Raw genomic sequence first — 27,500 nt, 5'->3', positions numbered from 1 at the left:
CGAACGGATGAGGACGAAGAAGATATAAAAAGAAGATGCCAATGCCACGAAAGGAAGGCGAGGCCGACGGAGAGAGACAAACAGAGAAATAAGTCGAACGAAAGAAGACGAAGAAGAAATAATAATAATAAAAAACATTCCCCGAACGACAGAAGACGAAGAAGTAAAAAAAAAAAAATCCCCGAAAGGAAGGCGAGGCAGACGAAGAGAGACAGACAAAGAAATAAGTCGAACGAAAGAAGACGAAGAAGAAATAAAAAAATGAAACAAACAAATTCCCCGAACGAAAGAAGATGAAGAAGAAGAAATCAAAAAGAAACAAACAAATTCCCCGAAAAAGCAGGCGAGGCAGACGAACAGATACAAACAAAAGAACAGAATCGAACGAAAGGAGAAGACATTAAAAGAAGCAAGTAAACAACCTCCCTGAAAGGAGAGCGGAGAGGACGGGGGCAGGGGCGGCGAGGGAACAGGAGAAGGAGGCGACACATTGCATGAAGCTGCACGTGGTGGGGGTGTCAGAAGGGCAGACAGACAGTGTCACCAGTGCCACCACCAGTGCCACCATCAGGGCTACCACCAGTGCCACCACCAGGGCCACCACCAGTGCCACCACCAGTGCCACCACCAGTGCCACCACCAGTGCCACCACCAGGGCCACCACCAGTGCCACCACCAGGGCTACCACCAGTGCCACCACCAGTGCCACCACCAGTGCCACCACCAGTGCCACCACCAGGGCCACCACCAGGGCCACCACCAGTATCCCCGCCCACCAGTATCCCCGCCCACGCTCGTATGCACTCGCAGTGTCGCTGTATGAGAGTAGAGAAAGGATATCTTGGGCAAGAGTAAGATATTTTCAGTGGTTTGGGGACGTGGGTGTGAGTCTGTCTGTCTGTTGGGTGTCTGTGGTTTATGTATCCGTCTGTCTGTCTTTAGCCGTGTGTGTGTTGTGTGTGTGTGTGTGTGTGTGTGTGTGTGTGTGTGTGTGTGTGTGTGTGTGTGTACACGTTCTCGTCTATATCTACAATTCTGTTTATCTCTCGCTCTTCCTTCCTGCCTTCTCAATCTCTCTCTCTGTCTCTCTGTCTCTCTCTCTCTCTCTCTCGTTCTTTCTCGCTTTCTCTCGCTCTCTATCTCCTTCTGTTTATCTCTTTCTTCCTGTTCCTCTCTCTTCCTGTAACTCCCATATGCGCACCCATCCGGCAATCGGCCAAACCCACGGCCACCCACACCAAACGCTGTCTCTCTCTCTCTCTCTCCCTCTCTCTCTCTCTCTCTCTCTCTCTCTCCTCTCTCTCTCTCTCTCTCTCTCTCTCTCTCTCTCTCTCTCTCTCTCTCTCTCTCTCTCTCTCTCTCTCTCTCTCTCTCTCTCTCACTCTCGCCCTTTATATTCTTATTGTTCGGTCTTCCTCTCTTTCTCTTTATCTCTGCCCCTCTCTCTTTCTCATTTACTCATTATGCGCTTAGATTTCGTTTTTTTTCTCTTTCCTTCTTCTTCTTTTTCCTCTTCTCTCTCAGTCTCTCTCTCTCTCTTTCTCTCTCTCTCTCGCTCTCCAACGCAATTCCCCTCATCCTCTCACGCGCACACTTTTACACCCTTCAAACAACGCAGCTCTTTTCCCGCCCACACATGCCCTTTGTACCCCCTCATCCCGCCCATACACCCACAGATCACCTCCTCTGCCTACGCCCTCTGCACTTCTTACGCCTGACCAACCCGACCCATACCCCCGCCCATGAATCCGCATGCCCTATTTCGTCCCCTTTTATTCCGCCATTACTGTGCCCATATACCTCTTTTTATGACGCCAATGGCCTCACGCCCACACTTTCTCTCTCAGCCGCAACCAAAGGCTGCCCTTCCACCTAGCTCCCCTAACTCACGCCCATCCTCCTCCCCATCCCACGCCCCACATCTCCCCTCAACCCACCACGTCATACCCCTTCCTCATCCCACGCCCACACCTACCCGCCCCTCCCCCTAACCCACGCCCACGCCCTTGCAATCCAACCACTTAACACAGACCCTAATGAGGTTCCCACTCCGACTCTGCAACGCCTTGTCATCTCCCTGTCATGCCTATGTCTTTGTGTCATGCGTTTCCTTCGTACCTTGCTTGTCGTGGCGGGCACTAGTTTCGAAATTCTAGGAATCTTTGATTTGTTTTATTCTTTTTTTATCGTTTTTTACTCTTTTTATTGCCTTGCTTTACAATTTGCCGCCATTATTCTCTCCGTTTTTGTTCTTGCTTTTCCTTTTATTTTATTAGTGTGTTTGGTTCTCGTTTCGTTTTATTATTATTATTTTTTTCATTTTCTCGTTTTCATATCTGTGCGCTTGTATTCCTCTCTCTATATTTTCCAATTCTGTGATTTTTTTTTTTTAGCGTTTTGATTCTTTTAAAGCTAATATTCCATGATAATTTACCAATCAGTTGATAAGCGAGATGATGATGATTATGAAGATTAAAAGCGATGATGATATAAAGGGTAATGGCAATGATTCCGTTGCGGAATGAGGCTAGTTTTAGTGATGACGTAACTAATTACGTCATTCCCGCATTTTCCCCTCCACAAAGCGAACTTGATTCTTATTTTTTGTTCTCATTATCTCTTTCTCGAATGTAATAAAAGATAAAATAGAAGTAAAAACCGCCTTTACATTCACTCCCCCTCTTCCTTCTCCCCAACCCCCCCCCCCTCCACCCTCATCTCGACTCGCGATGACGTCATCTTCCGAACTATACTTGTCTCCTTGTTTATTTTCTTTGTTTCATTAATTCTCATTTATCAGTTCATCCTTTTTTTTTTTTTTATCTTTATTTTTCGTCGAGGAACGAAGCGAAAGAGAGGGAGTAAGATGAGATTGAAGAATAAAAAATCATGAAAACCAAAGCAGTAGAGAGTATATAAGCGAAAACGGAAGAGGGATTATAGAACGAAAATGAAAGTGAGATATTATAACGAAAACGAAAGAGGGGGAATGTAACGTAAATGGAAGTGAAGGAATATAACGAAAACGGAAGAGTGAGAATATAAAGTAAATGAAGGAGGGAGAATATATCGAAAACGAAAGAGGGTACATATAATAAAAACAGAAGAGGGAGTACATAACAAAAATGAAAGAAGGCGAATATAACGCAAATGGAAGAGAAAGAACATAATGAAAATGAAAAACGGAAGTCCAGAGAAGGGAAAATATGACGAAAACGGAAGGGGGAAAAATAACGGAAAAGGAAAAGATAACAATAATGATAGAGGCGAAATGTAATGAAAATGGAAGAGGGATAATTTAACGAAAACAGAAAGATGGGAAAATAACGAAAGCGTCATAGGGGTAACTGACTCGCGTGGGATACGTGTATAAGGAAGTACTTACATGAAACTCGAGAAGAAAGGCAGAATAAGGAAATAGAACAAAGACCAATTAAAGACAAATAGGATACGCAATGTAAGAGAAAATCATAAAATAGATATTCCTGTAAAGCTGAAGAATAAATGTAGAATTTAGATGTAAACAAACACAGACACTACTTCCACGGCAGTTAACCCAGCCTCATATAAACATAGTAATATATACTATTACTCCTATTAAATTTCATTCTGTCATTATCATTTTATTAAACAAGTATTAAATTCCATTTTATCACCAACGCCAACGTTACCGCTATCGTATTTCTCTCTCCTATCATTGAACGAATTTCTAAAATTCGTGGACGCCCATTGATTAGACTTTGTTTTCATAAATATATTAAGTTTCTTCTCTTCGGTTCGTTATTAAAGCCTTATCGAGAGACATGCTTATTCATCTACACTCCCTTGTTGACATTAAAGTGTACTTTTTCTTTTCTTTTTTTCTTTGTAATATAAGAAGACAAAGATACATAAAAGGGTACGTTTTTAATGTTTAAATGATTTTTTGTCGTATCTTTGTTTTTGTTGTTGTTTTTCCGGTTATTTATGTCCCTCTTTCTCTTTCTTTTCCACACCCTTTTTTATTTGTGCGTTACTATTGTTATTGTACTTACTGTGTCTTCCCTTTCATTATGGTGCTACTGATGTTACTAATTTAAGATAAGAAATGATACTTCATATAATAAAAATAATTTATTCCTCAAAACGTAGTAATGTTTGCAACTGTTCCTCTTTGGTGATTTTATGATGCACTTACAACATAAATTACAGAGATTTACACGGCTAAAATAAGGCACCAATTACACTAAAATATTAGTTTCCTTTTTCTTTCCATCACATTATTCCTTAAATAAATAGTATATAAAAACAAAACGAGGAAAGATTAACAAAAATCAGTCAGAGAGTATTTTTCTTCCCTACTCTGATGCATATACTGGTTTAAATAACAAAAACAATAACAATTCGACAGTGAGATACTACGTAATAGAACGATACACCCGTGTTGAACAAGATGCATATATTTAAAGGAAAATAATATTTAGATGACATGCACAAATTTCCCGATACGTAATTGTATCGTAAGTGGACACACACACTATACTGAATATAGATACAAATGCACAGAACTAACGAGCATGAACTAAACTGCACTGTTCACAAAAGTAATAAATGAAACACAAAATAAACGAGTTTCTTTTCTTTCTTCCTAAATAAAGTTCATAAAGACGTCTTTTAGACTTCCGTAATGAATTGCAGTAGAATCCATTGGCTACTGGCTGCTATGTATATGTTAATATCCTCTTTACTACCAATAAATTTAAGTGAATCTATCTTCTTTTTAATGTGTCCCTTTCCTATGTGTGTGTGTGTGTGTGTGTGTGTGTGTGTGTGTGTGTGTGTGTGTATGTGTCTATGTTTGTGAACTGTATCCTTCTGCAATGTTTCAAGGTATTTAGTGTATAACATAATTTCCTCATTCATGCTAACCCATAACTCTCAAGGTAAGTATAGAACACATTTGTTAACAATGGAGGAAAGGTGATCACACTCAAACTGATGAAAGAAAATCAATAATGATCGTAAGGCTGGCAAATGGCGTAATAATTGCAAACGAAATTATAAGAGGGAGGTGTGTAGATTCTCTCTTGATACACTTGATCCTCAAGCTGAGGGTAAGGAACACCGCTATACAGATTGTGACTTGCTGATATCAAGTGTTCACTAAAACTTGTGTGTGCATCCAGGTAAGGGCAAGGAACACCGGGGCAAGGGTAAGGCACACCACCACTAATACTGTGACTTGCTGAAATCATATGCTCACAATAGTTTGAATAGGCGCCCGGGTGGGAATAAGGAACACCATTACTTATGCTGTGATTTGCTGCGATCAATTGTTCACTAAAACCTGAGTGGGCGCACAGTTGAGGGTAAGGAACACCGCTACCAATGATGTGACTGGTGGCAATCAAATGCTCGTTGTAACTCGAATGGGCGCTGCTTTCCTGGACAATGCATAGCGTAATGTCGTCCTCTCGTTGACTCGGCTCTTCCTGAGTGAGGTAGATCGTCGAATACGCTCTTTCGTCATACATATATGATGTACTTGCAGTGCTTTCCATCGCCGGGATCTCGGTCTCACAGAGATCGTTATAGCTATTGTAGGGTAACTCCGCCGTCAGTATTTCATGAGGTTCAAGACCCGAGTCACAGCTGATCTCCTCCTCTTTAAAAACAGCTTCAACTTTATTGTCTGAACTAGTGCGCACTACCACTTCGACGCAGCTAATGTCATCATTGCTTGCGTAGAACAGGGTTTCTTCCGAAAACCGCTCTTGCGCTGGCATCCTCCAGGAGAGATCTTGCGGTACGTCTTCCTCATTGGCCCGTGCAGCTTCTCTGCTTAGGTGTTGCTCCGGATATACCTTCGATCCCTCATGTTCACATCCGTCGCTCTTCTCTTTACCTTTTTCATGTTCTGTTGTTCTTTGACTTTCTCTATTTGCCGCGTTCTTGTTATGAATATCGTATGCGTGGAGGTATTCTTGAAAATCCTTTTCTTCAACTTGGCATAAAATAACGTCTACAAGTGACTTCTTACACATACTCTTGTTTGTCCGTGTGTTCGGTTTCCCCGAGATTTCTACGCGGTGCTTCCTTTTACCTTTCTTTGGCTTCCTTGATTCCGGCAAACCTTGATCCGTTTGACTGGAACTCTTCCGCTGAGCATATTTCGTAGAGAGGTTCTTTGTCTGTTCAGTGTCATAATTACTTTTATTCGCGAGGTCTTTCAAGGACGAGGATGCTCTGAAAAAGTTAGGGTTTTGTCCCATTCCAAGTGGCTTTCGTGGCAACAATTCACCCGCGTTTCCAACAGGATGCTCCAAGTGTATGGTGTCGTTTTGTTTACTCTTTCTATGAGGTTCGTTCAGCGTTTCATCGTTCAGTTTCTTTGGTTTCCTCTGAACGCGACGGTTTAAGCTTCTATAACCTTGTGTCTTTGACCTGGTGTTGGCCGAGAGCCTTTGCGAGAGAGTCTGCAACGTGCCTCGTGTTGGCATTTCTCTCTCAGCGTCTGCGTTATGTGATTTCTCGTCAGCTTTCTTAGGCGTCTTTCCCTTTCTGTGTGCTTCGACGTTGACTTTGCTCGGTTCTGGCTTATGTTCTCGACTCGCCCTGGCAGCTTTGTGTTTGGATAAATCTAGAGGAAATTGATCATTATCTGATTCCCATTTCTTAGTTTCCGTAATCCGACTACTTGTAGAGTGATGTCCTGCCGGGGCAGTTTTATTGGAGAGCACAGGAAAGTTCTCAGGAGTTTGAGTAGACTGACTAAGAACTAGGTCAGAGAAAGAAGGGAAGGCTGTGCTTGAGGTCATGCTTGGCGTGGGCTTATACAACTTTATATTTAACAAACTTGTCACTTGTAGACTTTTTTCGTACATGTGCACAGCAGTCTTCTCAGGATCAATGCATTCTTGTGCTTGTTCATTTGCTTGTACAGTCCCTGCTTCGCCATGTACATCTGATTTCTGATCATTTCTCCGCATTTCTGCATGTACTTTCTCTTCCGGAGTTTCCTCGTGTGTATCTTGGCGTCCTCCATCTTCTGCCTGCAAGGTTGTCAATCTTGTTCCATTTTCAATATGTTGTGTACTTGGAATAGGTGCTTTTGGAATGTCAGGATTTTCTTTACTTACAGAGTTTTCACTTACTTCCTTAACTAGTTTGTCTGGGGTTTGACTGATTGACACAGAAATCTCTGTTTTGTCTCTTTTTGTCTTCTTTGGCCTTGCCGTCAGTCTTTTCCTTTTCCTTTTCTTCCTCCGCCTGGATGCCTCTTTGCTGGTAAGTTTTAGCAGAATCTTCTGCATGACTCTATTTGTCGCATTTGCCTTTTGATCTCCGTTTGTGCCTTCGTCAGTTACTGAATCACACTCTGACAAGAGGCCTCCATTGGCCTTTGGTTCTGATTCAGCGGAGACGTTCATTTCGTACTCAGGACTTGTTTTCTCGGCGGAAACATTCGTGTATTCTTCACAAACAGTAGGTGATTGTCTCATGTCCAAGGGCTTGTCAGCTTCACATGGTGCAGGACGAAAAGGAGTTAGGCAACTGTCCGATTTAGTTTCGGGTTTATTCCCTGCTAACCATACCACAGAATCTTGATAGTTCAAATTTTCGTCTTCTTTCTCTTTCTCCGAATTAATTTCAGGTGTTTGATCGATCTTGTTCTCGAGATCAGCTTTACACTCCGTGGCACTAACTTGAGGTTCGTAGATACAAGGTTTCTCTTCTTCCCGCCTCAGCGAATCAGAATGGAGTGATGTGTCTATCAGGTCTTTCCTCAATCTTAACTCTCCTCTACGCTGTCCTAAACGGGTTTTACACTGTTTCTTTCTTCCACTATCCCTATTGCTAATAGATCGATCATGCTGTTTCAAGTGGATTTTAACCGAACCGCTCTGAGAGAAAGATTTCCCACAAAGCTTGCACCTGTATGGTTTTTCGCCTGTGTGAACTCTCATATGGCGAGTCACTTTGGATGACTCTTTGAAACGCTTTTTGCAGATTTTACACTGGTAAGGCTTTTCGCCCGTGTGGATTCTCGTGTGACCCTGTAAGGCTGAAGCCTGGGTAAAACCTTTCTTGCAAATGTTACAGACATACGGCCGAAATCCTGTGTGTATTCTGATATGTATTTTCAGGTAACTCAAATGAAGAAAAACCTGCTTGCAGACACAGCACACATAGTTTGCATTCGCATCCCTCTCCCACCGAAATAGAAAATTCTCGTTCCTACAGCTCCTGAAGCGTAGCCTGGGTAGGGATGGCTGCATAGGCCTATCCCGATTAATGGGGGCGCGCCGAGCCCTGTGTGGAGAGGAGTCGACGACCAAGGGGGAAGGAAGGGCCTGGTGACGATCCACTGGAGGTTCACCGACTTCATTCTCAAGGGCGCCACCGGGACGGCTCCTGAAGTTATATGGCGTAGCTCTTTCAGCCCTGGACCTCCGATTCTTGTACCTCTTTGCGCTTAGTTCTGCTGACGGACCTTCATAATCGCTTGACTCGAAGGAATCGCTTTCTTGGAAGTGACTCTTCGTGTGAGCTTCTAATTTGCAAGACCGAGAAAATATGGCGTCGCACTGCAAGCAACTGTAAAGATCAAACTCTGCCATTTTCAGAAACAGTAAACCTGACTTTCTACAAAACGGAGCACTTCATATCGATCCAAACAGATTTTTTTTTTTACATCATTTCACTGGCACGAATTTATTTTCATAAAACACACTAAAAATGTATTACAATAGACCGTACTGTTTATAACTCTCTCAGCAGATGCCGTCACACTAAACCTGAATAGTTACCACCATTTGAAACGTATGCTTTTGCTTTTTTCTTGCCTCTGATGTGAAAATTCTTTATCTTGATGACAGTCCCCTGCACTTCCTCTGTCATTTCCTTCATGTTTTTCTTACCCGATGACGGATAAGTGCGTTTCCCTGTAAATGCAGCAACCACGACAATCTGTAAGATGAAATAAGTTGATGAAGTGAGTTTATGCAAGCCGAAGAAAAACGGTTGTTAAAGTTGAGACTACTTGAAATACTTTAGCAGCAAGTTTATGAATAAACGCGTATAAATTATCTTGAAAACACACTTACGAAGAAAACAAACAACTACATAGTTCAGCAAATACACACACACACACATACACCTACACACAAACACACACACACGCACACACACACACACAAACACACACACACGCACACACACGCACGCACACACAAACATACAATCACACACACACACAAACACGCACAAACACACACACAAACACACACACATACACACAAACACACTCACACACACACATACACACACAAACAAACACACACATACAAACAAACAAACAAACAAACACACACACACACACACAACGCCTCAGAATCCTCACCTGTTGAACACGCTGTCTCATCAACAGTCTTCGTTGTCCATCTTGAGGTTAAAGAAATTCTTTTACGTAACACCTGGACTTCAGCTTCAAGAACATCGTGAAATTTTCTCTGCTTACATGGTATGTTTTTACATGCACCTGCAAAGGGTATTAATTTTTAATGGATATGATAGATATAGATAGAAAGATAGATAGATAGATATAGAGGGAGGGAGAGATAGATAGATAGATAGATAGATAGAGAGAGAGAGAGAGGGATGAGAGAGAGAGAGAGAGAGAGAGGAGAGAGAGAGAGAGAGAGAGAGAGAGAGAGAGAGGAGGGGGAGGGAGAAATATATATATATATATATATATATATATATATATATATAGAGAGAGAGAGAGAGAGAGAGAGAGAGAGAGAGAGAGAGAGAGAGAATAATTGTAGTAATCCTTATAACAGTGATGGTGATCTGATGATAATGGTGATTATCATGATAATGATAATAACAATAACTATAGTAAAAATAACGATACTATTACTACTACTTCTACGATTACTAGTAATATAAATGGTAGTGAAAATAGTAATGGTGACAATAATCATATCAACAACAATAATATTATTGATAATAATAATAAAAAGAGTGACAGTAATGATAACAAAAATAATAATTATAGTAGTGATGATAATAATAATAATAACTATAATGATAATGATGGTAATAATAATAATTAATAATCATAATAACATGAATAATAATAATAATAATAATAATAATAACAATAATAATAATGATAACAAAATTAATAATTATGCCCATGATGATGATGATGATGATGATGATGATGATGATGATGATGATGATGATGATGATGATGGTGATGATAATAACAATAACAATAACAATAACAACAACAATAATAATAATAATAATAATAATAATAATAATAATAAGAAAAAGATAATAATAATAATTATTATTATTATCTTTATTATTATCATTATTATAATAACGATAATAAAAATAATAGAGAGAGAGAGAGAAAGAGAGAGAGAGAGAAGAGAGAGAGAGAGAGAGAGAGAGAGAGAGAGAGAGAGAGAGAGAGAGAGAAGAGGAGAGAGAGGAGAGAGAGAGAGAGAGAGAAGAGAGAGAGAGAGAGAGAGAGAGAGAGAGAGAGAGAGAGAGAGAGAGAGAGAGAGAGAGAGAGAGAGAGAGAGAGAGAGAGAGAGAGAATGAGTGAGAGAGAGAGAGAGAGGGAGAAAAAAGAAAGAAAAAGAGACTGACATAGACAGAGACAGCCAGAAACAGAGACAGATAAACAAACGAAAAGAGACACACAGAGAAAAAGAGAAACGTGATCAAACAGAAAGGAATCAAGCTACGCATAGAGATTACCACCACCAACACCAATACCACACAGTTTTCTCCCTACAGTAAAATACCTACACCTTGATTTTAATCCCCTCGCATCTGGGTGCCAAATTCAGACAGTGAGTTTTAAACATGAAAACACACAGAGGAAGATCAGCACCATTTTACGTAAACATTAAGCTTACTCATACACAAGGTATGTTTACCGTTATACATTACATTCCTCGGCTAGGCAGTCATCCAGAAGAGAAGAGAAGAGAATGAAAAAGTAAAAATTAAAGCGGGGAAAAAAATTACAGGGACAACGGTAATAACATAACGTAAAAGAGAATGAGATGAAAGAAAGTGGGAAAGAGAGAGAAAAACATGTATAATAATGAAAGGGGGAAAAACAAGTAAAAATCGAACGGTGAGAGGCATAAATCGAAAAAGAAAAAGAAAAAAGAAAAATAACGGCCGACAGAACACAAAAAAGAGAAAGATACTGATGATAATGATAATGACGATGATGATGATGATAATGGTGATATTATGATAATAATAATAATAATAAAATAATAACAACAATAATAATGATAATAACAAGGATAAACTAATAATAATGATAATAAAACAATAATAATGGTGATGGTAATAATCATAATCATAATAATAAAATTATAATACCAACATGATTTTGTTCAGTACTAACAGAAGCAGTTATATAACTGTCTAAAATAAGGTTAAGCTAAATAATGAAAACACACAGAGGGAACTGGGAATCTGCTCTAACCACGCGTAGACGCAGACACACACACTCGCACACGCACACGCACACGCACACGCACACACACACACACGCACACACACACACACACACGCACGCACACACACACGCACACACACACACACACACGCACGCACGCACGCACACACGCACGCACGCACACACACACACACACACACACACACACACACACGCACACACACACACACATATATACTTATGTATTGTACATGCATATACACAAGGATAAAGGCTCATACATGTTTACAGTATATATGATACGCATTTGTTATACACAAATGCACAGAGGCATATAGGCTTGTATCATAGACATTTGTAACTACACATATCACTTCACATAGATTTGATATAGAAAATTCGACATCTGTTAAAGACAAAATTATAATGAACGTTATTTCTCTCTCTTTAAATTAGGTTAGACAAAACTTCAAGTGTTTTTCTTTCAAGCATAAAAACTACGATTAAGCATACATAGACCTACACATACATACATATAAAGAGGCATTTAATCGTAGGAACGCTGTACAGTACATTGATACGTGTATTTAATATACATATATAGGCCTATATGAACATGACATAAATACATATAAATCACCAGCTTACATAAATTGTGATACAGAAAGCAAAACAAAATGATAAAAGATAAATAGATAAATAAATAAATAATAATGATAATAATAATAACTTCGCTCGAAAATATGTTAGACAAAAATTGCTACTCTATTTAAATATCATAAGTTTACGGTTAATTTAACCAAAAATCTTCACGACTGATCTTTATAACTTCAACATTAATTTAACTTTGTTATAGATTTTTTTTTTTCATTTTGAATATAATAATTCGAAGGCTTATTATTCATAACATTACATATCATATTGGAAAATACGTGATACGTATCAAACCCATTTATCAACATCCTTCCAAAGAGAAATTTTATTACCAAGAAATCTACTTAGCATTTGCTTTAATTCCAGCCTTCATATAATTCTAAAAATACTTACATGTGCGCCTTTGATTGTCACACGAAGCACTGGAGTCTTATTTGTCACATGGGAGTAAATATTGCAGCTTTTGAAGCCAAATTAATGAGACTTTAACGCAGAAATTATAAGCTCTCCATTTTTGCGTTTTTGTCTCTCTCACGTGTCAAAAAAGTGGACTACGGGCTTAAATCAAAAATATGATAAATTCTGTTTTCTTTACGATTAAAAGATCGTTTATTCCTTAATGTATTTATATATTAATCTGTAGTATTTCTGTAGAATATAATGCCTAGTTGTGATATAAAGTACATGCTTGTGAAGATGAAAGAAAAAATAAGTATCCCTTGAATTCCAAATTTGTCAGCGTGTTTTTTTTTTCTTTCTTTCTTTCTTTTTCTTTGTTATAACGAAACAATATGATGCAGATATAATATCAAACCAATATTATGCATAGTATATTTAGCAACAGGTCATACAAGATAGGTAATCGGAATGAAAGATATACATAAAAAAGAAGAAAAAGAAAAAGAAAAAAAAGACGTGCCTTCCGTTGACATTAGGCTTTATCTGCAGCGTCATATCTGCATTTTTTTTTTTTTTTTTTTTTTTGCTGCCAAATTGTAAGTGTTTTAAATGTAAGCTCAGCCCATACCATATACCCATACCTATTAGCATATACGTAAAATGCTAAATACTTTTTATGTTTTATTTTGTAACTCTTCAGTTGAGTATTTAAAAGACATGTTATTATCAAAAGCTTATGGAAATAAGATTATAAAGAAAGGTATAATGTGTATTTTTAACCTCAAAAGAATCAATAAAACGTAATACAATTTGACATCATAGACAACACTGATAAATGGGTGATAAAAAATAATTAAACTCACAGAGACAGTTTATTATTATTATTGTTATTATTATTATTATTATTATTATTATTATTATTATTATTATTATTATTATTATTATAAATACTGTACATGTGTTTTTGAGATTTATCAAGAGGCAGATAGATTAATAAATACTGTCGAAGTTCAGAGTCACAGCCAGAGCAATACTTACGAATTTGTGTACATTTTGATAGGTGGCGAGTGATCCTGCGAATAATGTTCCACAAGCACTAAAATATCACCATATGCATGATATTAATGATATATGATAATAATGATAATAATAATGATGATAACAGCAATCATAATGGTAATGATAATAATGATAATAATAACAATAATAATAATAATAATAATAATAATAATGATAACAATGATAACAATAACAATAATAATTATAACAATACTAACCATGATAATAATTATCATTATTACCATTATCATCACTGTTATCATTATAATTATAGTAATATAAATAATAAGTATGAATATGAATATATTTTAGAATCATGTTGTATCCTTTAACCCACCAGGTATAAAAAAAATTCCTATCGATATCTACTAACGAAATAAAGCAAGAAATATTCGGCGTAATTAATGAATCATATTTTTGTTATAATCATTATCATCGCTGTCATTGTTATTGTTATTATCACTGTCTGTTATCTTTATTATTGTATTATCATTTACCATTTATAATTGTCAACATCGCCACCATGTGAATAATAACTTTAACAATAATGATATAGCATGATAGGACCGAGGAAGTCCATCAAGTAACTTATGCAATTGCAGTGATATGGTTGTTTTTAGGACAGTTATGTTATAACACATAATTCTAGCATGTGATGTGGCATTCAAAACTCAATTACTATAATCATATCATTTCTTGTACATGTAAACAGCCAAATGAGACTGTGTGTAAGACAGCTCATTTTGTTCGAGCGTACGACACTTTGATCCGATGGGTTTTTCGTACGCCCGACAGCGTCGATGCTCCGCTCGCACTACTTGAAATCATTGCAAGTATTTGGCGCTACAGATAAAGCCTATCGTTACAAATGAAAGTCGACTGTTGTTCTGTGAGTGCAAAGATGCAAAAATATCTTGGCTTCTTTTCTTGTGGTATTTCAAAGGGGTTTCCTGATAGATAGTGAAATGTTAAGATGTTTGGTAGATATCCTTCTTTTACGAATGCACTCCACATATACATACACATATAGACATATACATAACACACTCGCGCGGTCCCACTCTTACATGCATCCCAGCAACCTCCTTTCTCAACCTCCATCCTTTAAAACTAGAAAAAAAAAGCTTTAATTTTGCGACAAGAGCCCACGTTCAATGGGCATCTTGACTTCATGCTCCATGACTAAAATCTGTCCTGCTTCGCCCGATCGATGTGTGTGTGTGGGTGGGTGTGTGTTCGCAGAAGAGATGAAGAATTATCTCTTTTAATAGACTATCGACAAAGTCCAGCACACCAAGCTCTTTCAGACGCTGAACACAGTAGATCGAGATGGAAAGACCAGAGAATACTCCAAAATCTATACTGGGAACAAGAAGCTATTATAAAAATAGGCGGCGTGCAGTATAATGCCAAGATAATTCAGCATGGCGTACGATAAGGATGCGTGGTATCTCCCGACCTTTTTTTTATCTTTACAGCGAAATGATACTGCGTCCCGTAGATCATGTAAGTTCTTGATGGGGTGAAAATGGGAGGCCAGATCATCACGAAATTACATGAGTCAGATTCAGAGGGTAAACTGCAAAGAATCCAGGATGTAGTTTCCGGAATAAGTAAAGAGAGTCAGACGGGTAAAAAATCGAATGCATGGCTTTATCTTCACGTCAAATGAAAAAAAAAGTAATATGAATACTAGGATTGCCTTATCAAAAGAAACCTTTAACACAATGAACACCAGACTGAAGAGCAGACACATCCGTCTAGACACCAAGAATAGTGTCTTGAAAATATATGTTTGGCCGTTTTGAACTTACGAATGTGAATGCAGGAACATCAACATATCTACGAAAAAAAGTTATTGGTCATACTAACAGACATGGTGATTTATAGAAACCTTGCTTTGTTTGGGGGGAAAATGAAGTAGAGAGCGTGGTACGCAAAGGATAACACTATCAAGGCCTAGACACTCGGCCACAGAAAACATCATTAGGAATAATAACTTCGTCCATATACCTGGTGATTGAATGATCGCCAATGCATGTAGCAGGTCTGGCACTTCATCAACCAATACTTATATTCGAGTGTGTGTGTGTGTGTGTGTGTGTGTGTGTGTGTGTGTGTGTGTGTGTGTGTGTGTGTGTGTGTGTGTGTGTGTGTGTGTGTGTGTGTGTGTGTGTGTGTGTGTGTGTGTGTGTGTGTGTGTGTGTGTGTGTGTGTGTGTGCGTGCGCGCGAGTGTGTTATGTATATGTCTATATGTGTATGTATATGTGGAGTGCATTCGTAAAAGAAGGATATCTACCAAACATCTTAACATTTCACTATCTATCAGGAAACCCCTTTGAAATACCACGCAAGTAATAGAACGCTCGTCTTTTAAGAAATTGTATGATACTATGGTACACTTGACCTCAAAATTACGTAATACATCCTGTACATGTAGAATGACCGGAAGCTTCTGTATCAAGGGTTGCCAATGGTATTTCTTGTGCTGTATTTGGCAACGATAATAAGAATTTCATACAACGAAATCCCCCATCATTAAATTTACATACTAGATTTTGTGAAATGTATATTCTGTGCTGTCCACAAGCAGAAAAAGAAAAAAAAAATATCCATTAAAGTTATTATATACCTTATTAATCAAATAAACTTCATCAATTTATTATACTGTGTAACCAACAAAGTAAGAAGAACATTATGGTTCTTAGAAAACAATTAATTTACATCATTACTATGCTGCCAGGAAACAAATTTGGCAATTTCCTTACCCCATCACAGGAAGCGAAAATAAAAATGTTTATGACATAAAAAGACAAAGAAAATTATACCAAACATCAAAGAAGAAAACGTTCTATGGGTAACTACTCTAATCATTATCATACGACGAATGCAGTACATCGCGACCAACGTAGAAAAAGTAGGGATGAGAATTAGCATTCTCACAGTGCAATAGATGTATTTGAAAGCTTTAGATTATATCTAAATGTAATATAATCGATACCGGCCCAAATACTTCCTCGTACTGTGAAGATATGCTTACTCATTCGTTGTTATACATTTCATTTGGATTATATATTCTGAGAGGAATATGTTTTACTTACTTTATTTTCAGTGAAACAAACACACGATCTCTCTCTCTCTCTCTCCTTCTCTCTCTCTCTACTCTCTCTCTCTCTCTCTACTCTCTCGCGTCTCCTCTCTTTTCCCGTCCTCTCTCTCTCTCTCTCTCTCTCTCTCTCTCTCTCTTCTCACATTCATTCTGTGCGTGTGTGGGGTGTGTGTGTGCGTATGTGTGTGTGGTGTGTGTGTGGTGTGTGTGTGTGTGCGTGTGTGTGTTGTGTTGTGTGTGTGTGTGTTTGTGTGTGTTGTGTGTGGTGTGTGTGTTTGTGTGTGTGTGTGGTGTGTGCGTGGGTGTGTGTGTGGTGTTCTCTCTCTCTTCTCTCCTCTCTCTCTCTCTCTCTCCCCTTTCTCTCCTCTCTTCTCCTCTCTCTCTCTCTCTCTCTCTCTCTCATATTCTTCTTTTTGTGTGTGTGTGTTGTTGTGCGTTGTGTGTGGGGGTTGGGGGGTGTTTTGTGTGTGTGTGTGGGTGTGTGTGTGTGTGTGTGTGCGTGTGTGTGTGTGTTGTGTGTGTGTGTGTGTGTGTGTGTGTGTGTGTGTGTGTGTGTGTGTGTGTGTGTGGTGTGTGTGTGTGCGTATGTGTGTGTGTGTGTGTCCTCTCTCTCTCTCTCTCTCTCTCTCTCTCCTCTCCTCTCTCTCTCTCTCTCTCTCTCTCGTCTCCTCTCTCTCTCTCTCTCTCTCTCTCTCTCTGTCTCACATTCATTCTGGGGTGGGGTACGTATGTGTGTGTGTGGTGTGTGTGGGGTGTGTGTGTGTGTGTGCGTGTGTGTGTGGGGGTGTGTGTGTGTGTGTGTGTGTGTGTGTGTGTGTGTGTTGTGTGTATAAGATGTGGAAAATTTTCTATTTCTGTTACAGGATGTGGATAATTCTATTTCTATTACCAGTGGACACGTGGCTGTTTTCCACGTGGATCCAAATGTCCCAAATAAGAACCACCCGCTCAGCGAGGGCGGAGGTCACATTTTATATCTGACCTCGTTTGACCGGAGTTCGTGTCAAGCGACCAGCGCGGTAGGTCAGCTCCGCCCTCTCTCCGAGCAGCTGCCCCTGGCCTCCCGCGGCGCTTTTTGACCCTTTAGACCCAAATCGCAGGGGTCGTCGTAGCGTGTGTTCACCCCTTTACGTGTGTTTTGCGTCCCTGTCAGCCACTGTAAATAGAGTACGCATAGCCCGTTACAATCTGGGGGCAGGGTGGCGCTGCGTCCTTCCGCTCGCAGCATGACGCAAATCTCCGAAGAAAATCCGCTCGACCGCTTCAAAACATGGCTAAGAAAAAAAAACACGTAAGTACACGTTTGGGCCCCTTTCTTATTTCTTTTCCCTTCTTCTCCCATAATGTGTTAAGCCGTTGTTTTTTTGTTGGGTTAATAGGTGCTAAGGACAGCAAATGGCACGTTCTCCACTATTCTTCCACCTCAGATCGCATTCCGTGCGATCGAGTATGTGATCAAAAAACATGAATATCGTTCGTTAGTTAAGTAATTAATTATTTTCTCTCGTTTTTAGAGATTTATATTGTTTCATCTGCAACGAATTTAACGCGTTCGTGATTTTATCTTATCACGAATACCATTTCATTTTTTCTCGTTTCCCTTTCCCTCGCCCCCGACCTGACCTGACCTCCTTTCTCTTTTCCCGTGGGTGGCGGCGTGGGTAAGGTCAGATACCACTTGGTTTCCCTCTAATTTGGAAGCAAACATATCATTTTTACATTGCTTTTTGGGGACACGTTCTATCGCGCTAGAGCGAAGCAGGTTAAAAAAATTGTATTATTTGGATATAGCGTAGGATCTTCCCCATATCATAGTGCCAGGATTGCCCGATATTGCCCCGTGGTTGCGTAAACGCCTAATAGATCTGCGCTCCGTCGTTCGAAGTAGGTGCAATAACCGAAGTTATTCGTTCGTTCGGCTTCCCTTTGAGTCGTGTGACCCGCGGTTACGTCCGTTAATTAATGTAGGACTAGGGTTTAAGCTAGAATCATTATTCGCTTATTAATCACACCTTTCTCACCCTCTTGAAGTCGCTTGCATGTTTTGGGTACCCCCAAGCGTTTGTGTGATTCGGAAATTTATATATCCTTCGGAATTTTGCGAGCGCCCATTACAGATACGCAGAAGAGAGCAGGATATTATATTCCTGGCTCGAGTCCTTTAGTCATACGGCATTTGGGTATAGGATCCCCCCGTTATTGAGTTTTTTTTGAAGTCTGACGTGCAAAGCTAGACATTACCTCGACAGTTCATATTTCTGACCCCGAGAAGATTTGCTTGATAAAAATTGGCGAAGGTTTATTCATAACATTACATTCTATTGGAACAATACGTGATACGTATCAAACCCATTTATCAACATCCTTCCAAAGAGAAATTTTATTACCAAGAAATCTACTTAGCATTTGCTTTAATTCCAGCTTCATATAATTCTAAAAATACTTACATGTGCGCCTTTGATTGTCACACGAAGCACTGGAGTTATTTGTCACATGGGAGTAAATATTGCAGCTTTTGAAGCCAAATTAATGAGACTTTAACGCAGAATTATAAGCTCTCCATTTTTGCGTTTTTTGTCTCTCTCACGTGTCAAAAAGTGGGACTACGGGCTTAAATCAAAAATATGATAAATTCTGTTTTCTTTACGATTAAAAGATCGTTTATTCCTTAATGTATTTATATATTAATCTGTAGTATTTCTGTAGAATATAATGCCTAGTTGTGATATAAAGTACATGCTTGTGAAGATGAAAGAAAAATAAGTATCCCTTGAATTCCAAAATTTGTCAGCGTGTTTTTTTTTTTCTTTCTTTCTTTCTTTTTCTTTGTTATAACGAAACAATATGATGCAGATATAATATCAAACCAATATTATGCATAGTATATTTAGCAAACAGGTCATACAAGATAGGTAAATCGGAATGAAAGATATACATAAAAAAAGAAGAAAAAGAAAAGAAAAAAAAGACGTTGCCTTCCGTTGACATTATGGCTTTATCTGCAGCGTCATATCTGCATTTTTTTTTTTTTTTTTTTTTTTTTTGCTGCCAAATTGTAAGTGTTTTAAATGTAAGCTCAGCCCATACCATATACCCATACCTATTAGCATATACGTAAAATGCTAAATACTTTTTATGTTTTATTTTGTAACTCTTCAGTTGAGTATTTAAAAGACATGTTATTATCAAAAGCTTATGGAAATAAGATTATAAAGAAAGGTATAATGTGTATTTTTAACCTCAAAAGAATCAATAAAACGTAATACAATTTGACATCATAGACAACACTGATAAATGGGTGATAAAAAATAATTAAACTCACAGAGACAGTTTATTATTATTATTGTTATTATTATTATTTTATTATTATTATTATTATTATTATTATTATTATATTATAAATACTGTACATGTGTTTTTGAGATTTATCAAGAGGCAGATAGATTAATAAATACTGTCGAAGTTCAGAGTCACAGCCAGAGCAATATTTTACGAATTTGTGTACATTTTGATAGGTGGCGAGTGATCCTGCGAATAATGTTCCACAAGCACTAAAATATCACCATATGCATGATATTAATGATATATGATAATAATGATAATAATAATGATGATAACAGCAATCATAATGGTAATGATAATAATGATAATAATAACAATAATAATAATAATAATAATAATAATAATGATAACAATGATAACAATAACAATAATAATTATAACAATACTAACCATGATAATAATTATCATTATTACCATTATCATCACTGTTATCATTATAATTATAGTAATATAAATAATAAGTATGAATATGAATATATTTTAGAATCATGTTGTATCCTTTAACCCACCAGGTATAAAAAAAATTCCTATCGATATCTACTAACGAAATAAAGCAAGAAATATTCGGCGTAATTAATGAATCATATTTTTGTTATAATCATTATCATCGCTGTCATTGTTATTGTTATTATCACTGTCTGTTATCTTTATTATTGTATTATCATTTACCATTTATAATTGTCAACATCGCCACCATGTGAATAATAACTTTAACAATAATGATATAGCATGATAGGACCGAGGAAGTCCATCAAGTAACTTATGCAATTGCAGTGATATGGTTGTTTTTAGGACAGTTATGTTATAACACATAATTCTAGCATGTGATGTGGCATTCAAAACTCAATTACTATAATCATATCATTTCTTGTACATGTAAACAGCCAAATGAGACTGTGTGTAAGACAGCTCATTTTGTTCGAGCGTACGACACTTTGATCCGATGGGTTTTTCGTACGCCCGACAGCGTCGATGCTCCGCTCGCACTACTTGAAATCATTGCAAGTATTTGGCGCTACAGATAAAGCCTATCGTTACAAATGAAAGTCGACTGTTGTTCTGTGAGTGCAAAGATGCAAAAATATCTTGGCTTCTTTTCTTGTGGTATTTCAAAGGGGTTTCCTGATAGATAGTGAAATGTTAAGATGTTTGGTAGATATCCTTCTTTTACGAATGCACTCCACATATACATACACATATAGACATATACATAACACACTCGCGCGGTCCCACTCTTACATGCATCCCAGCAACCTCCTTTCTCAACCTCCATCCTTTAAAACTAGAAAAAAAAAAGCTTTAATTTTGCGACAAGAGCCCACGTTTCAATGGGCATCTTGACTTCATGCTCCATGACTAAAATCTGTCCTGCTTCGCCCGCATCGATTGTGTGTGTGGGTGGGTGTGGTGTTCGCAGAAGAGATGAAGAATTATCTCTTTTAATAGACTATCGACAAAGTCCAGCACACCAAGCTCTTTCAGACGCTGAACACAGTAGATCGAGATGGAAAGACCAGAGAATACTCCAAAATCTATACTGGGAACAAGAAGCTATTATAAAAATAGGCGGCGTGCAGTATAATGCCAAGATAATTCAGCATGGGCGTACGATAAGGATGCGTGGTATCTCCCGACCTTTTTTTTATCTTTACAGCGAAATGATACTGCGTCCCGTAGATCATGTAAGTTCTTGATGGGGTGAAAATGGGAGGCCAGATCATCACGAAATTACATGAGTCAGATTCAGAGGGTAAACTGCAAAGAATCCAGGATGTAGTTTCCGGAATAAGTAAAGAGAGTCAGACGGTATAAAAATCGAATGCATGGCTTTATCTTCACGTCAAATGAAAAAAAAAGTAATATGAATACTAGGATTGCCTTATCAAAAGAAACCTTTAACACAATGAACACCAGACTGAAGAGCAGACACATCCGTCTAGACACCAAGAATAAAGTGTCTTGAAAATATATGTTTGGCCGTTTTGAACTTACGAATGTGAATGCAGGAACATCAACATATTCTACGAAAAAAAAGTTATTGGTCATACTAACAGACATGGTGATTTATAGAAACCTTGCTTTGTTTGGGGGGAAAATGAAGTAGGAGAGCGTGGTACGCAAAGGATAACACTATCAAGGCCTAGGACACTCGGCCACAGAAAACATCATTAGGAATATAACTTCGTCCATATACCTGGTGATTGAATGATCGCCAATGCATGTAGCAGGTGTGGCACTTCTTCAACCAATTATTATATTCGAGTGTGTGTGTGTGTGTGTGTGTGTGTGTGTGTGTGTGTGTGTGTGTTTGTGTGTGTTGTGTGTGTGTGTGTGTGTGTGTGTGTGTGTGCGTGCGCGCGAGTGTGTTATGTATATGTCTATATGTGTATGTATATGTGGAGTGCATTCGTAAAAGAAGGATATCTACCAAACATCTTAACCATTTCAACTATCTATCAGGAAACCCCTTTGAAATACCACGCAAGTAATAGAACGCTCGTCTTTTAAGAAATTGTATGATACTATGGTACACTTGACCTCAAAATTACGTAATACATCCTGTACATGTAGAATGACCGGAAGCTTCTGTATCAAGGGTTGCCAATGGTATTTCTTGTGCTGTATTTGGCAACGATAATAAGAATTTCATACAACGAAATCCCCCATCATTAAATTTACATACTAGATTTTGTGAAATGTATATTCTGTGCTGTCCACAAGCAGAAAAAGAAAAAAAAAATATCCATTAAAGTTATTATATACCTTATTAATCAAATAAACTTCATCAATTTATTATACTGTGTAACCAACAAAGTAAGAAGAACATTATGGTTCTTAGAAAACAATTAATTTACATCATTACTATGCTGCCAGGAAACAAATTTGGCAATTTCCTTACCCCATCACAGGAAGCGAAAATAAAAATGTTTATGACATAAAAAGACAAAGAAAATTATACCAAACATCAAAGAAGAAAACGTTCTATGGGTAACTACTCTAATCATTATCATACGACGAATGCAGTACATCGCGACCAACGTAGAAAAAGTAGGGATGAGAATTAGCATTCTCACAGTGCAATAGATGTATTTGAAAGCTTTAGATTATATCTAAATGTAGATATAATCGATACCGGTCAAATACTTCTCTCGTACTGTGAAGATATGCTTACTCATTCGTTGTTATACATTTCATTTTGGATTATATATTCTGAGAGGAATATAGTTTTACTTTACTTTATTTTCAGTGTACAAACACACAGATCTCTCTCTCTCTCTCTCTCTCTCTCTCTCTCTCTCTCTCTCTCTCTCTCTCTCTCTCTCTCTCTCTCTCTCTCTCTCTCTCTCTCTCTCTCTCTCTCTCTCTCTCTCACATTCATTCTGTGCGTGTGTGTGTGTGTGTGTGCGTATGTGTGTGTGTGTGTGTGTGTGTGTGTGTGTGTGTGTGTGTGTGTGTGTGTGTGTGTGTGTGTGTGTGTGGTGTGTGTGTGGTGTGTGTGTGTGTGTGTGTGTGTGTGTGTGTGTCTCTCTACTCTCTCTCTCTCTCTCTCTCTCTCTCTCTCTCTCTCTCTCTCTCTCTCTCTCTCTCTCTCTCTCTCTCTCTCTCTCTCATATTCATTCTGTGTGTGTGTGTGTGTGTGTGCGTATGTGTGTGTGTGTGTGTGTGTGTGGTGTTGTGTGTGTGTGTTTGTGTGTGTGTGTGTGTGTGGTGCTGTGTGTGTGTGTGTGTGTGTGTGTGTGTGTGTTGTGTGTGTGTGTGTGTGTGTGCGTATGTGTGTGTGTGTGTGTCCTCTCTCTCTCTCTCTTCTCTCTCTCTCTCTCTCTTCTCTCTCTCTCCTTCTCTCTTCTCTCTCTCTCTCTCTCTCTCTCCTCTCTCTCTCTCTCTCTCACATTCATTCTGTGTGTGTGTACGTATGTGTGTGTGTGTGTGTGTGTGTGTGTGTGTGTGTGTGTGTGTGTGTGTGTGTGTGTGTGTGTGTGTGTGTGTGTGTGGTGTGTGTGTGTGTGTGTGTGTGTGTGTGTGTGTGTGTGTGTGTGTGTGTGTGTGTGTATAAGATGTGTATAATTCTATTTCTGTTACAGGATGTGGATAATTCTATTTCTATTACCAGTGGACCACGTGGCTGTTTTCCACGTGGATCCAAATGTCCCAAATAAGAACCACCCGCTCAGCGAGGGCGGAGGTCACATTTATATCTGACCTCGTTTGACCGGGAGTTCGTGTCAAGCGACCAGCGCGGTAGGTCAGCTCCGCCCTCTCTCCGGGCAGCTGACCGTGGCCTCCACGCGGCGCTTTTGACCCTTTAGACAAGTCGTAGCGTCGTCGTAGCGTGTGTTCACCCCTTTACGTGTGTTTTGCGTCCCTGTCAGCCACTGTACTAGAGTACGCATAGCCCGTTACAATCTGGTGGCAGGGTGGCGCTGCGTCCTTCCGGCTCGCAGCATGAACGCAAATCTCCGAAGAAAATCCGCTCGACCGCTTCAAAACATGGCTAAGAAAAAAAAACACGTAAGTACACGTTTGGGCCCCTTTCTTATTTCTTTTCCCTTCTTCTCCCATACATGTGTTAAGCCGTTGTTTTTTTGTTGGGTTAATAGGTGCTAAGGACAGCAAATGGCACGTTCTCCACTATTCTTCCACCTCAGATCGCATTTCCGTGCGATCGAGTATGTGATCAAAAAACATGAATATCGTTCGTTAGTTAAGTAATTAATTATTTTCTCTCGTTTTTTAGAGATTTATATTGTTTCATCTGCAACGAATTTAACGCGTTCGTGATTTTATCTTATCACGAATACCATTTCATTTTATCTCGTTCCTTACCCTCGCCCCCGACCTGACCTGACCTCACTTTCTCTTTTCCCGGTGGGTGGCGGCGTGGGTAAGGTCAGATGACCACTTGGTTCCCTCTAATTTGGAAGCAAACATATCATTGTTACATTGCTTTTTGGTGACACGTTCTATCGGCGCTAGAGCGAAGCAGGTAACAAAATTGTATTATTTGGATATAGCGTAGGATCTTCCCCCATATCATAGTGCACAGGATTGCCCGATATTGCCCCGTGGTTGCGTAAACGCCTAATAGATCTGTCGCTCCGTCGTTCGAGAGTAGGTGCAATAACCGAAGTTATTCGTTCGTTCGGCTCCCTTTGAGTCGGTGTGACCCGCGGTTACGTCCGTTAATTAATGTAGGACTAGGGTTTAAGCTAGAATCATTATTCGCTTATTAATCACACCTTTCTCACCCTCTTGAAGTCGCTTGCATGTTTTGGGTACCCCCCAAGCGTTTGTGTGATTCGTGAAAATTTATATATCCTTCGGGAATTTTGCGAGCGCCCATTACAGATACGCAGAAGAGAGCAGGATATTATATTCCTGGCTCGAGTCGCTTCAGTCATATACGGCATTTGGGTATAGGATCCCCCCGTTATTGAGTTTTATTGAAGTCTGACGTGCAAAGCTAGACATGTACCTCGACAGTTCATATTTCTGACCCCGAGAAGATTTGCTTGATAAAAAATTGGCGAATATTTTTTCATGTCACCATTCATTCATGCGTACATTCTGTCGCATATCATTATATGTTGAATTCAATGTGGTAGTTGAAATAATCTTAAATAGCTAGCATTGCTAATTTACTTCAGTCTTGTTATAGCGAACGTTAATATTCGTGTTTGTGATTCATTCTCTGTGTGAGGTCACTCTCGCTTCCCTCTCATTAACGATAGCTGTCACTCACACGCATACACACACACATTCAGCTCACTCACACACACAGGATAAAAGACACTGACCCTTTTCATTGTCTTAGTGCCGGCGTAAAGATTTATCTCTTTAGCCCGCAATTTTGTCTGTCGCTGTCTGTGTACAAGTTACATCTGTTTCTTATCTGTGTGACGACTATGGTTCAAATAGATCTACGCGGATCGGCGATGTCGTTCCCTTATCTATTCTCATATCTATCAGAGATGGGTGGTAGTTCAAATAGGTCTATGCGGGACCGCTACTGACATTCCCTCTTCTATTTTCTTCTTTACCTTTGTGAAAATAAAACACAAAAATGAAAAAAAAAAGACGAAAATGAAGTTAAAAACCAACATTAAAAATCCGTAAAATTGTTATGAATAACCGGCTAGTGGTAACTACCACCCCATCTTCTCTGTTGCCTTTCTTTTTCTCTTACTCTGGCCCTTAGGTGTATGATCTGGCTCCCCGACTTTATATTGCAGTCGGACCGACACGGCACCGAAGGAGGACCCTTAGGATGCTGTGAGAAGGACGTCATCGAAGATCGCCATAGGCCCACGGACCAGGATTTTCGTCAGAATAGGAATTAAGCCGTCCCAGCGTAGTGGAAGGGCGTTGCCTGCTGGACTCCCCTTACATCCAGCGAACCAGCACCTTTGCCGCAGGTACCAGTCGCCGCAGAATGCTGTGCATAGGCGACGCCTGGCGGACGCCTGCAGATCCGGTCAACTCCAGGAGCTCGTAGCGCAGGTATCAGCCGGCCCTGAGATGCCGCCCCTGCCCCGACGCCCGTAGATCCGGATGAAGATTACGAGGACGTGTGGACGCGAGAAGGACCTGGACGAGATCTGTGAGGACGTGTGGACGAGGACGCCACCGAGTTTGGCCTGGGCCAGGACTACGAGGAGGTCAAGACGAATCCGAAGTCAAGGAGGACCTGTGCGAGACTTTCGAGGACGTGTGGACATCGAGGACGAGCAGATTACACCAAGGACCAGGAGGATGAGGACGACAGGGACGAGCAGCCACAAGGATGCACCAGGACGACGCACGAGAACGAGACGACCAGCCAAGTTAGGTCACCCTTGAAGGCGCCTCGAGGGCGAGGCGCGAGTAGGTGGCCGAGCAATATAAGATGTGGATAATTCTATTTCTGTTACAGGATGTGGATAATTCTATTTCTATTACCAGTGGACCACGTGGCTGTTTTCCACGTGGATCCAAATGTCCCAAATAAGAACCACCCGCTCAGCGAGGGCGGAGGTCACATTTATATCTGACCTCGTTTGACCGGGAGTTCGTAGCCAGCTACCAGCGCACTAAGGTCAGCTCCGCCCTCTCTCCGGGCAGCTGACCGTGACCTCCGCGCGGCCCTATAACCCGTATAACTAAACATGTCGTGTTCTTATACTTCGTGGTGTTAACTCTCAGAAATAAAGAGTCAAGCCGTTAACAAGTATAACTACCCTCTGCTCACCATTGTACTAAGGATGATAGCCTTTTACAGTGTGTGTGTGTGTGTGTGTGTGTGTGTGTGAGTGTGTGTGTGTGTGTGTGTGTGTGTGTGTGTGTGTGTGTGTGTGTGTGTGTGTGTGTGTGTGTGTTTGTGTGTCTCTCTCTCTGATATGTATATATATATATATATATATATATATATATATATATATATATATATATATATATGTATATGTATATATAATATATAT

At 39.4% G+C, this 27,500-nt stretch overlaps 2 protein-coding genes across 2 annotated transcripts; both read right to left on the bottom strand.

Moving 5' to 3' along the window:
- Positions 1-518: 518 nt before the first annotated feature.
- On the bottom strand, positions 519-1,754 carry LOC119573567 (holotricin-3-like). Its single transcript, XM_037920777.1, has 2 exons — positions 1,587-1,754; positions 519-815 (listed from the first exon to the last, which is right to left on the bottom strand). Exons 1-2 carry the CDS (start codon positions 1,752-1,754, stop codon positions 519-521), a joined length of 465 nt encoding a protein of 154 aa, XP_037776705.1.
- Positions 1,755-4,099: 2,345 nt separating this feature from the next.
- LOC119573233 lies at positions 4,100-12,681 on the bottom strand. Its single transcript, XM_037920360.1, has 3 exons — positions 12,530-12,681; positions 9,383-9,520; positions 4,100-8,949 (listed from the first exon to the last, which is right to left on the bottom strand). Exon 3 carries the CDS (start codon positions 8,598-8,600, stop codon positions 4,989-4,991), a length of 3,612 nt encoding a protein of 1,203 aa, XP_037776288.1. The 5' UTR covers positions 8,601-8,949; positions 9,383-9,520; positions 12,530-12,681; the 3' UTR covers positions 4,100-4,988.
- Positions 12,682-27,500: the final 14,819 nt, after the last annotated feature.

The sequence above is a fragment of the Penaeus monodon genome, chromosome 5 (genome assembly GCF_015228065.2).
Source record: "Penaeus monodon isolate SGIC_2016 chromosome 5, NSTDA_Pmon_1, whole genome shotgun sequence".
NCBI classification, from domain to species: domain Eukaryota; kingdom Metazoa; phylum Arthropoda; class Malacostraca; order Decapoda; family Penaeidae; genus Penaeus; species Penaeus monodon.
The sequence above is the reverse complement of the archived record's forward strand: the minus strand, read 5'-3'. Positions and strand labels throughout refer to the sequence as shown.